The 12,570-nt window shown below is 43.3% G+C and overlaps 1 protein-coding gene across 1 annotated transcript in view; it reads right to left on the reverse strand.

Annotated features, from left to right (window-relative positions):
* Nucleotides 1–12,570, reverse strand: part of CBL (Cbl proto-oncogene) — a 36,934-nt gene that overhangs the window by 10,061 nt on the left and 14,303 nt on the right. Inside the window, exons 3-11 of the mRNA XM_021540495.2 lie at nt 9,473–9,619; nt 8,083–8,239; nt 6,504–6,625; nt 5,918–6,055; nt 5,414–5,501; nt 4,892–5,023; nt 3,670–3,873; nt 1,595–1,726; nt 372–761 (exon numbers count right to left, since the gene is read on the reverse strand). Coding sequence (XP_021396170.1) covers nt 372–761; nt 1,595–1,726; nt 3,670–3,873; nt 4,892–5,023; nt 5,414–5,501; nt 5,918–6,055; nt 6,504–6,625; nt 8,083–8,239; nt 9,473–9,619 — 1,510 coding nt within the window. The remainder of the gene's footprint in view (nt 1–371; nt 762–1,594; nt 1,727–3,669; nt 3,874–4,891; nt 5,024–5,413; nt 5,502–5,917; nt 6,056–6,503; nt 6,626–8,082; nt 8,240–9,472; nt 9,620–12,570) is intronic.

A 12,570-nucleotide genomic window follows, 5' to 3' on the forward strand; every position in this document is an offset into this window, starting at 1 on the left:
AAATCTGAATGTGAGGAAGATACTCAAATTTAACCCTTGCCTGGAAGAGCTAACTTTGAGGAGCATCATGGATATGTTATGGGCGGATGCCAGGAGATTATGTCTCTTTTTGTCATTTCCATATTCATCAGCAATCTACAGCATAGGATGTGAAATAAGTTTTGAGCAAGGTTAATTCTTTTCATTCACCATAGTAATGTGGAGTTAATAAATTGAACTACTTTTTCAGATGGGCTTTCAACCTTGTTCCCAAAAGGAATGAAAGCACTTCCCCTGCCTGGAATTCACCAGTTTCTTTCCATCTCTGCCATGACAAACCCCACTCCTACCTTTTGCCCCAGATTCCCTCCAGCCCCAGCACACCTACTCACCGCGGGGCCGTCCAGGCTGAGCGTGCTGCCGAGCCTGGACTCCAGCTGGGAGGGCAGCGAGAAGGGCAGCGAGTGGCGGTTGGAGAGTTCCCTGCCAGCCCAGGGCTCCGCGGCACCCGCCGGCGCTTTGGGCATCGGCCTGCCCGGCCAGGGCTCGCCCTGGCGGCCGGAGGGCAGCGGGGGCGGCTTGTCCCTGCTGGGACAGTCCCCCGGCGTGCAGGGCAGGGGCCGTCGCTGCGGGCGGCCCTCGGTGCCCAGGGTGGTGCCCAGGGTGGTGCCCAGGGTGGTGCCCAGGGCGTGCGGCCGGTCCGGGGGCGGCGGCGGGGGCAGGTCCCGGAGCGTGGGGGGGATCGGCAGAGGTTTGTCCTTGTGCAGAGCACCTGGAGCAGCCTGCGGGGAATAAGGATCAGCTTCACACAGGAAGAAGAGATAAACAGGAGGGAGGTGCGGGCGGCGGGGAGAGCTTTGGGGTGGTTTTATCTGGTTTTACAGATTTATGTTTTTACGAGGAATTATCTGCGAGAATGTGGAGATATCGCCGCACCTTCTGCACAAGCTTGAGGAGATAACACAGGAACTACGTGCGCTCCAGCCAGGCTCTGAACACCCCAGATTCCTCTTCTTGAGGGAAAACATGAGCTTACAGCAGCTTTAGATTGGAATCCAAACAGAGCCTCCCCATTATTTTAAAAAATGGTTCAATTGTGGGTTATTTGTACAAGTTAACGTTCATCAGTCAGTGATGAGTATTCACAGAAACAGATATTTTCTTCTGCCTGAACTTCTCTAATTTCATTATTTCATCTCAACCAGATGAAGAACTGCTGCTGCACCTCAAGAACCATTAACTCAATGCCACCAAGATCATCCTACTGCCTTCTGCTGATCAGGTCAGAAAGCCAGTTGATTTTTCCCAGTCACACACATTGAATTCCTTCCTTCATTTTCTATGTAAGAAATGCTTGATGTAAAATATGCGTGCAGAAAAGTTGGGGGAGAGAAATATGATACCTTCTATATCAGCTAGAACAAAATATGAGGAAAATACAAAGGGAGCAGGGATTGAAGCTGAAAACCAGAGAATGTGATAGCAGTAACAATAACTTGGTAGTTCGGGATGCCAGACAGAGAAACAAGAAAGCACTTGGGGATGTCAGAGAGAACGTGCTGGGGTCCCAGATCGTTCTGCCCCACTCAAATCCCACTGAAGAGGCCTGTCTGACCTTGGAAGAGGTGCCAGGGCTGGAGGCCCCGGGGGGGTTGGCCACTCGCTGCTGCAGCAGGTCCAGGCGGGGCGGCACGGGCGGGAGGGCAGCCTGAGGAGCCAGCGAGAAGGGCGAGGGAGGGCGTTCCACCTGAGAGGAGAATATCAGCACACGGCTCAGCCCTCAGATTCCTGTCCTCTGGAGAGCCTCCCCAGCTACAAATGGCTCTGGGAGTAACAGCTGTCCTCCAGGAATGAAGGCAGTGCCCATTGGAGCAATGCAAGCTTGGCTGTGAGACACCACTGAAATGCACACTTAGAAACTCAAATCAAGGTGCCCTGATGGAGTAATGAAAATACAACTCAGAAACTCAAATCAAGGTGCCCTGATGGAGTAATGAAAATACAACTCAGAAACTCAAATCAAGGTGCACTGATGGAGTAATGAAAATACAACTCAGAAACTCCAACCAAGTGTCCTGATGGAGTAATGAAAATACAACTCAGAAACTCAAACCAAGGTGTCCTGATGGAATAAAAATGCAACTTGTAATCATAAACCAAGCTGTCCTGGTGTAGTAATGGAAATACAACTTAAAACACAAACCAAGCTGTCCTGATAGAGTAATAAAAATGCAGCTTAGAATCATAAACCAAGTTGTCTTGATGGAATAAAAGTGCAACTTAGAATCATAAACCAAGCTGTTCTGACAGAGTAACAAAAATGGAACTTAGAACCACAAACCAAGTTGTTTTGATGGAGTAGTGAAAATGCAGCTTAGAATCACAAACCAAGCTGTCCTGATGAACTAAAGAAAATGCAATTTAGAATCATAAACCAAGCTGTTCCGATAGAATAAAAATGCAACTTATAATCATAAACCAAGCTGTTCTGATGGAGTAACAAAAAATGGAACTCAGAATCACAAACCAAGCTGTCCTGATGGAGAAGTGAAAATGCAACATGGGCCCTGAGCAGGGACAAGCTGCTTTTCAACACCAGAGGGCACGATCTGCTGCAAAGCCTCCTGTCCCTGCAAACTGCTTTCACTACAGAGCACTGGTGTGCACCAAGCCCTCCATTTCTGTCTCTGGAAAACTGGTTTTCCACTTAACAAAGCAGCACAGTGCTTGTTATTCTCTTTATTTTCTCTTTTTTTTTTTTACAATCAAAGTTAGTGCTGTTTAATTTTGAAAAGCTTCATGTATGTTTGAGCTCACTAAAGCAAACAAAATACCAACACTGACAGGATGTCACTCCAAGAAAATTGCTTTGTTTCCCCAAAATATGTATAAAAAGCCCTCCAGGAACAGTGCTAACTGATTAGTACATTATTTCACAGGATGGAAGATAAAGGGAAAAAAGACTCCAGGTAAACCAGAGGTGAAGATTCTTCCTGACTATGGAATGCAGCTTATTTTAGTTGATTCAGCTATTAAAAATTAACCAAATTCAAACCCACTTCCCTATGCAGTAAAAAAATGTAAGAGCAGCAATCAGATTTTGAAATGAGAAATTAAAATTAAATAAAAATGCCATGCAGGGATCCACAAAGAATGCCTGTACACAGCTCCTGGAGGGAAGCAGCATTAATGGCAGAGTTATCACACCTTTATTAGACAGTTTTATCAGCCACCATATAAAAAGATGACAGCCAAATTGAGTTCCTCAGCAGAACAGCATTCCCTCTACCCTGTTATTTATCAGGACTTGTGAAGGCTGTATCTGCCTGGCTCTATCCATCACTGGGGAAAAATGGATGAATTTCTGCTGATCTGGGTGAATTCTGGCTAGGAAATCAAAATTTAACATATAAAGGAGTGTTCCAAACCCAAATCTTCCATTCCAATAGGTCAGGCCAGCTTTTTCATTCCTCTGGGGATTCTTCCCAGACAACACACAAATCATCAAAAGCTTCAAAGTGTGATCCCAAAGTGCAGTGTGAAGTGAGCTCACAAAACTGGACCTAAATCCTTATTTTCCACAGGGAGCAGGATCTTTACTGTTACACAGTCTGACAAACCTCACAGGCACCAATCACTAAGAGAAAACTGCTGCAGAAAAGGCCCTGCCACATTTTTCAGCGACCTTACTTTGGTACCAGCCAGTTCTTTCATCATGAAGAGGGAATCATCAGCTTTGTCATCATCATCATCATCATAATTGGGAGAGGGGGTTCCTTCTGCCCCTTGCCTGGACAATCCTCCTCCTCCTCTGGGATCAAAAGGATCCACCACGATGGGCTCCGTGCCTTTGATCTCACAGCGGCAGAAGGGACAGCCTTGGCCTTCAGATTCCTGCAGGGGACAGGAGAGATCTGTCACAGCAGCCTTTGGGGAGCACAATTATCACCTGCTTCATCAACAGCTGGGCGAGTCCAGGGCATCCCTCTGGCTGCCCTGGCAGGGGTCAGGAACCCCCCTGGACAGAGCCCCCAGAGACACTGGCTGTGATCTCTGCCCATGGAAAAGAGTTTTCAATCTTACAGGATCAATTACCAGCTCTGAGTGTTTGATATCAGTAATAATTAAGTGTGGCACGGGTGCAAAAGTAAAATTTTAGGATTCTAGATGAGGGGTCCAAAGGGCACAAGATGGAGGAAATTGGGTGTGCCTTGTCCTTTTTCTCCTTCTTCATGCCCTCCATGTCTCACTGTGGTGTTGGCATTTTTCTGTTGGTTCAGGCTGGGGACACACTGTCCAACGTAGGTGACAGATATTGGCACGTTCTTGTAAATGCAGCCCAGGGAGTTTCTGGTATTGAATGTTTGTCACATCCCACTGAGGGCAGAGCCCCACACGCTGCCCTGCAGGACAGAGCTGGGCAGGGCAGCAGAACATGTGAGAGATCAACAGAATAAACAACCTGGAAACCAGCACAGACCAATTATGGCTTCTGCTTTGGCAGTGGGGCTGACAGAGACTTTCTATAATCTTGGAATCATCAATACCTCAGATTCCAACAAACAACCAGCTTTTAACCAGGTGAGCTTTCAATTGAGAGGAACACGTGCAAACTGGGCTAGAAATGTGGAATATTTTCTCCTTGCAGTAGAAAAACAGCACTTTAGGAAGTATTTACAGTTTTTCCTTATTCCATATTAAGAGATCAGGCATCTAAACAGCTTGTGATGCTGTGCCATTATGAGACAATGTTTCTGCTATATTCTCTCCACATCTGAACAGTTCTGAGAAGAGAATATACCTGTAAAAGATATTCTGTATAAGACTCTGTAAGCTATCTGTAAAAGAAGAGAATACCTGTAAAAGATCAAGCAGCTGCCCTCAGAGAGATAGAGAAGAGGCCAAGGCTCACCTGCCAGGCTGTGAGACAGGAGGTGCACATCAGGTGCCCACAAGGTTCAATCTTCACATCCTTGTCATTCTCAGCACAGATTTTACACAGCTGGAACGTGGAGCCCATCTCACAGTACAGCTCATATTGTTCCTGAGGGAAAGACAGCATAAAGCACAGGGACAACAGAAATATGCAAAGATTTTACCATCACTTTACGTGCTAGATGCATCTGTCAAGCTCTGAAAAAAGTGAACATCAAATTATCCAATAATTATCATTTAAGCATCCCAAGAAAAGCAGGGTTCAAGCATCAATTCTAAAAATAAATCCTTAAAATCTGTCTTTGCAATCTCATCTGCCCATCCCTATCACACAAGGATTTCTGAATTCCTGTAAAATTCAGCCCTGAAAACAAGTCTTGGGAATACCAAGTATGACAGAACTGGATGAATAGCTAAGGAGGGTAGAAATCAGGGAGAAAGGCAGGAAGGTGGATGGAATGGAATGTTTTATTTTTTAAAATATTATTATTTTACTCACCTGTGTAACTTTAATGTGGTCCTGAGGTGTGGGCTCACATAAGCCAGTCAAGTCAGGATTCTGATTCCGGCCGTCAGGAAATAAATAACTGGAAGAAGTTGGGGAAAAAATATCTCTACATGTGCCTGTACACACATCTTTACACACACACAGATCTAGGATTTCTTTTGGAGGTGGGAAGGGAAGAAAGAATGAAGGTGGGAAGTCAAGGTATTCTGAAATCTAACGTTTTGGAGGGATTTTATGATTGGACCAAAATTAAACATGTTATCCTTAAAAGTATTGGTTCAAATTAAAGGTTTGACCAAAAAAAAAAGGGATTTATGAGAAGGGAAACAGTGGTGCACATTTATCATCTGCTACTGCACAGCTCTACAGTGCAAAGACAGCTGTCAGTAATTCCTGAGTGCCAAAATAGTTCAGCAATGACTTATTCCACTGACAGCAATGGGGCTATTCAAATTTTAACTGCTTTGCTGTCCTAATTTTTACAAAGTTACTTACAAGCCTTCCCTGAAGCCATCGATCAGTGCTTGGAAAAGAGGTTTGTTGTGGGGGATTGTCTGGAGGATGTTCCCATCTGCAGTGACATAGCCAATGGCCCACTGACCCAGGCGGGTACAGCTCAGGCGGAAAATGTAACTAAAAACACACAAAGGAAAAGGAACCTCAGCTTGGAACAGACAGAAAAGATTCAATGACAAGTTGGCAGCCTTTGTCTGGCCATATCAAGACAGCAAATGAAATTAGTAGGAATAACTTGATTTGTAGCAGCTTTCCTCAATTGAGGCCCAGGCAGTTCAAAGGGGAACTTTGCAATATGATACAAAATGAGAAAAGAACCCAAGCACTGGCCTCCAGGTGAAATTAAACCCTGAATCCAAACCTAGAGGAGTTAACATCCTTAAAATCATTTGTTTCAAATCAACTTTGAAAAATCCAACAAACAAAGGACTACAGGAGGTTTCTATGTTTAAAAGCAGCCCAGAAGTAACCACCCAAGCTGCAAAAGGAACACAGAGAATCTGTCAGCCCTGCTGCAATCAGTGGTGGCAGCCAGAACCTCCCTGCTGGCTGAGCTCTCTCTCACCTGCCAGGTTTGTGAATGAATTTCTGAAGTCTGGCCTTCACCTCGTCATAGGTGAGGAATGCCATATACCCAGGGTGAGTCACTGCCAGGCTGTTCCAGTTCCTCAGCAAGGATGACCAGGGCTGGGGAAGCACCAAAGAAACAAATTAACACTTCTGGAAAGAGTCGATATTCCTGAATCAAAGGGTTCTTCAGTTCAAGGAACATGTTTCTGTTCCACCACAAATCCAGTAGAAAAAACAAAATATTTGTTCCCATGCAGCACTTGAGTTTGTTGCTTGTTGGGGATAAAATTATCACCTAAGACAGACCTTAATCAAAACTCTTTTAATAAATACAAAAGGAGAAGTCACTGAGGTCACATCTTAAGAATAGCCATCAATTGTGCTGCTTCTGCAGAGAATGACTCATTCCCCAGACAGGGATAAAGGCAGGAGTTTAATGAGATTATGCACAGGCCCAGGAACCATGACTGTTCTGCTCTCCAACACCGACTTCCTGCATGGCCTGGGGACAGTGACCTCCCCTCTGAGTCTCAGTTTCCCTGTCTGTAACTTGTGACTCTTCCTCACCAACCCAACCTCACCCGGGTGTGGCAAGGACTGAGGCTGGTCTGAGATCTGAATGAAGAAACCAGCACACACATCTCAAATATTGCTTAAAATGATGCCCCAAAAGTCATAACAACCATTTCAAATCTCTCAGTCCTCAGAAGGGTTTGGGTGTGTCAATCCCGCCTGATTTTTCCAAGTTTTTAAACTCATCTACAGGAAGGTATCAGCATTCCCTAAGAACTCTGCATCCCCTGGAATTTGCAGCAGCTCTTGACTTGTTCTTTATGTACACCACTTGGAAAAAGTGCTGAATGAGATCAGCTACATTGCAACACCAAACATGGGAATTTTTCATCTAGACATATCTTAATTGCAACCCACCCCATCACATGGGAAAAGGCAAGTCAGAGCCAAAGAAGTAAGTGATTGTTCTTGTAAATACCCAATTGTACCATCAGAAGTTGTGTTTTTGAATTTAGCACTGTTAGAGACTGGGGGGGAAGAATTTTACCTACTGTTAATATCCCTTCAGTGATACAGAGATTTCTCACACACACAGACATGTTCACAAGATCCTGGCTGGGGCAATTCAAAAGCTAGGAAGCCCAAATTTCCATGCTCGAGCTCCATCCTGAACAACCCCCCTCCATGGAAAACAAATCTTACAATAAATAAAGGGATGAGAGAAGACAGAGTGATAAACTAAGCTTCACATTTCCTGGCTTGCAGAAGCTGTGTCAGAGCTTCAGTCTCAAAGTGACCTTTGAAAGAGAAAACCTGATTTATGGCAGGATGCTGAATGTGCCTGGGAGTTGCAGTGTATATTTATGGAATTTTTTTTTATTCTACAGTCAGAAATATCACCCACTTTTATTGCAGTATGGGGTCTTAAGTATTACTCTTTAAGGGATGGAGGGCAAGACAAGCAAATCCCATACAAATAATGTGTGTGAAATACTGGATAAAGAAGAGTATAAGCTGAGGCACTGAGAGACTTCAAGTGATTCCCACTCCTGAGCTCTCACCTGGAAGAGTCGTGTGAAGATGTCAAACTCAAACACGGAGATGTAGTCATTGCACGTCAGGTCGATGGTTGACTTCAGGGCCATGGCCTCCAGCCCTGAGCTGATGGGATGCACCTCGTGCAGGGCCTGGCGGAAGCTTTTCCAGGGAACAATGGTCCTGGGGAAAAGCAGGGAATGAGAAATGGCTGAGCACCACCACCACCATCAACACACCTCCACAGTCTCTTTGTCAGGATCCACATTGTGATAACAGAACAGAGAAAAATCAGATTTATTCACTTCATGCAAACACAGATTTCTTGGTACTGCGGGAAACCAGCAGCCAAATGAATTGAAGGCAATTTCTTCTAATTTTGGAATTAGAAGCCCCCCTCTGGTTTCTCTTTTCCCTATTTCTGCAGTCCTACCACAGCATCACTTGATAAGAACTTCATAATGCTGCAGCTGGTAGAGAAGAAGTTAAGTCTAGATGGTTAAAAAAAAAAAAAGCTGCAACCAACTCTCTAAAGAAGGATTAACTGGAGAAGGAAGAGAATCACAAGCCAAAACACAGGCTCCTGTTTAAAGGAATATTTTCCCTTTAAAAATGAATCAAGTGGCATAGAAACACAGAAAGAAAATGCCTCACTTCAGACAACTGTGCTATTCATGAGTAAATACATTATGGCTTTTTGTTCTGACAGCTACTAATTAAACTCTTTAGGTGAAGTACCTCAGTTTCCTCAGATTGAAAGCAGTACCCAGTCCATTCACTTTAATCCCCAAATACTGCTGTGAACACCTCCATGGTTCATTTAGTCAGTGTTTCATTAGATACAGAAATTAAACCTGACATTTCAGCAGTCTGCACACAAAGATTGTTGCATTTCCCTTTCCCCTTCACTCTCAGCAAAGCCATTTTGCAAACAGAAATTCAGAGAAGAAGAGAGGTGAGTAAATGATTGGAAAGACTAATTGGAGGGAAGATGAAAAGAATATAAAATGATGGCTTAGCTAAAGAACAACCCATGTTGGGGGCATGGTAACCTTTGGAAGAACAAAGGATTATTTTGCCTGGCTTGTAGAGCTTACTTAAAAGTTAAAAAATTAAATGGAGGAGAGGAAAATTTAAGCTTAATAATCAAGAGAAACACTGTGACAATACAAGAGTCTCCTGGGGAAAGTAGGGAAAGATTCATCACTTGACAGATTTAAAACCAGACAGGACAAAAACTGGGAAATTTAATGTAGAAATAATTCCTTACCTCACCCCAGAAATGACCAGTAGGTCTCGCCCATAATTTATTTTAACCTGACAAAGCCCCTCCTGAAGGGCCAAACAGAATTCTTAAAAAGCACTGGGTGCAATTTGCTCCCACACCTCTATTTTTAAGCACAGTTAGAAACTTACTTTTCACCAAAAGCCTTTCTCCAAAATTCTGCAGCATCTGCCTTGGTGATCCGGAACGTGTCCCCCTGGAAGAGGCCACTGGGGAAAATCCCTTTGAGTTCTGCCAGCATGTGGCTGAATATCAGGGACAGTTTGGTCAGGTTCCTCCTGCAAAAGACCACAACATTTGTTTATTTTAGGGAAAAAAAAGAGTTGAGCACTCTGAGCAAAGCAGAACCAGCACTCATTGCAATTCAAGAATGATCCCAGCATGCAAAACTCTTATTTGGGGCTCTCTTTCAAGTGTTTTCCAGCATTTAGAACATCCAAAACACGGGAACTACCAGCAAGGTCTTTGTCAAGACATTTTCCACAATGACAAACTCTGTGTAATGTCTTAAGGTGGGCAGGCAAAAATCCTCCCATGGAAAAACGCATTCACAGAAAATGTGCAAAACCAATACTCAGACCTCACCTATTGAGTGTTGAAGACAAAACCTCATCAGCCTTGGGTCTGAAAACTCCTTTTGAGAGCACTTAGAGCTCCTCCTGCCCCAGACAATGGAAGCTGAATGCCTGTCCAGGTCTCCAGAGGCTCCCAACACAATAGATGTGCTCAGAGAATCTCTAACTGATCTTAACAGGCCCAAGCTCCCAAGGGAATGCAAAAAACATCTGCAGGTTTTTCCTAAAATGGTCACAACTTACACACGAAAGCTCTCAAACAGATTGTGTTTAATTATCCAATTTGAATTACAGCTCAAGTCCCTTCTCTGCCTGATGGCACTGAGACATCAGGAGATGGCTCTATCCCACAGGATTTGCCCTTTTTTAAGCAGGAGAAGAGAATAGATATTTTCTGCTATTCTGTTCACCAGAGGCACCTCTCTCTCTCACTCCTTTATCCAAATAAATATTCCAAATATTCTCTTCCACTGCATTGCTAGGAAAACTTCCTGAAAACAGACAAGGATATTTCTAAACCAGAGGGTTTTTTTTTTCACCCCCACATCACATGCTTGAAGGTAAAAGAAGGAACTGGCATCATGTGGGGAAGAACAACTTGTGAGCTGTGCCCAACACACCAGAAACCTGCATCAAGCAGCCAGGCATGGCACAGACTCTTATGGCACTGATTATTTAAATATTGAACCACAGAGGGAGGGAACATCCACAGACACTTTGGATTTTCTTCTTCTCCCATCTCTCTCCCTGAGTTTGTTGCTGTTGCAGAAGACAGGGAAGCAAACTCCACTCCCCCAGCTCCAGCCTTTTCACCAGTTTTGGTGTTCTGGTTAGATTGGTTCCTTTTCACTTGGATGTTTTTTCAGGTACCCCTTGCTCCAAACATGCTACAGCCACTTGAAGAACTTATCCTGTTAATGTGCCTGATTGCAGAACTGACCTCCAGCCTTTCCACAAAAATTCCCTGGATATTTGGGACATTTCCCATATTTTCACAGGGTTTAGACTGCATTGGAAGTGACCATATTGCTTGATATATATTCCAGTATTTCCTCAGCCCCTCATGAGCCCTTTCTCCATACCCTGACAGTCTGGGTAGATTAAAAGGGCCCAAAACTCTAAATTTTCTCTGACAGCAGTTCTGTCTTACCCCTCTTTATTCAGCTGCATTTTAATTTGTGTGCAGCAATGAAAGCTGCTCAAAGTGTTTATGGAAAACACCAGCTACACAAAGAATTCTGTTTTTTGTCATTTCATACATGTCCAACAACAGCAGGTGCTTGGGATTAACACAAGGAAAAACCCCCAGCTGCTCTTCCACGAGCTGTCCCATTCCCCAGCTGTCTCTGGATGTGTCACACTCTCAAACTGGGTATTTATTTTAAAGTAGTTTTACAGATTGGGTTTGGCACGTTAAGTAATTCCAAGCCGTGTATTTCTCTTTGCATTTCTGAGGGGAAGGCTCAGATTCTGAGCCCGTGGTACAAGGAAGATGATTTAACTGCAAATTCACACCCCAGTTCCCTCCTCCCTTGTGGAGATTCCCACCGTGTCCCTGCAATGCCTTTTCCTGATAAACACTAGAAAAAAATGTAAATCAGAGGTGTGGAATTCTAAAAGCACTCACTCCCATAAAATGGCAAAAAGAAAATAGGACAGTTTGTGTTAGTGCAAGAAGAAAAAACAAACATCAGGCTGTTATCAATCATTTAATCCATCTACAACCTGAGCAAAAAATAATGGGCTTTATTTTAAAACTGAATTTATAAAAATACAGGCTTTAATAAACCTGCTATGATTTTGTACTCTCCTATTGCTGCCCAGCACAATGTGGTTGGAAATCTGGGTATGACAGAAAAGCGCTTTGGTGCATTTCTGACCCTGAACAAGTGCATGGTTTAAATAAAACACTGCAAGAAGCCAGGGAATATTCCTGTGCCCAGTTGTTTATCTCTTCTGCCTCAGCTGAGCTCCAGGAAGTGCTTGCACTCAGCTGAGCACATCAGTTAAGGAGAGAAATAAGAACTTCCTCAGGCTTAAGGATGGATAAACAAATGCTTTTACACACACACATTGAAGGACTCAGTTTCCAAAAGCATTTTGGATAGCTGAACATTTTAAATTCTCAAGGTTATCATATTTTTTTATAACTATTCAGCTATATTGTAGGTAAATAACAGGAAAAACCACAGGAAGTAAACATAAAGAGCAGCAAATTGCAAAATAGTTTGTGTTACTGTCTTTTACATACAGCAGTTACCAAGGCTATGGTAAAAGCACAAACATTATTTTAACAATTTACATATTTGTAAATTTATACAGACCAAATAAACACTTGCAATTCTAAAGAATATTTTTATTGGCATGTCAAAGCTTACTGATGATTGTGTTTTATTTTTAGTAACATCAGAACTGTCCTTATTGCTATTGCTTCAACTAAACAGATGTGAATTACACTCAGAAAAAGGGGCACATATTCAAAGAACATTTATGGGTCTTAGACTGGAGATTCCTAAAGAGTTTTGGCCACAGACCTCCAAAAATGTCCCATGATGGCCATTTTTCAGAATTTTACCTAAATGCAGTAATGCACATAAAATTGTCACCAAGGGCTCCACCAGAGACAAGTTACACATTAAAGAACTAAATGTTAC

Source organism: Lonchura striata, chromosome 23, assembly GCF_046129695.1.
Source record: "Lonchura striata isolate bLonStr1 chromosome 23, bLonStr1.mat, whole genome shotgun sequence".
NCBI lineage: Eukaryota > Metazoa > Chordata > Aves > Passeriformes > Estrildidae > Lonchura > Lonchura striata.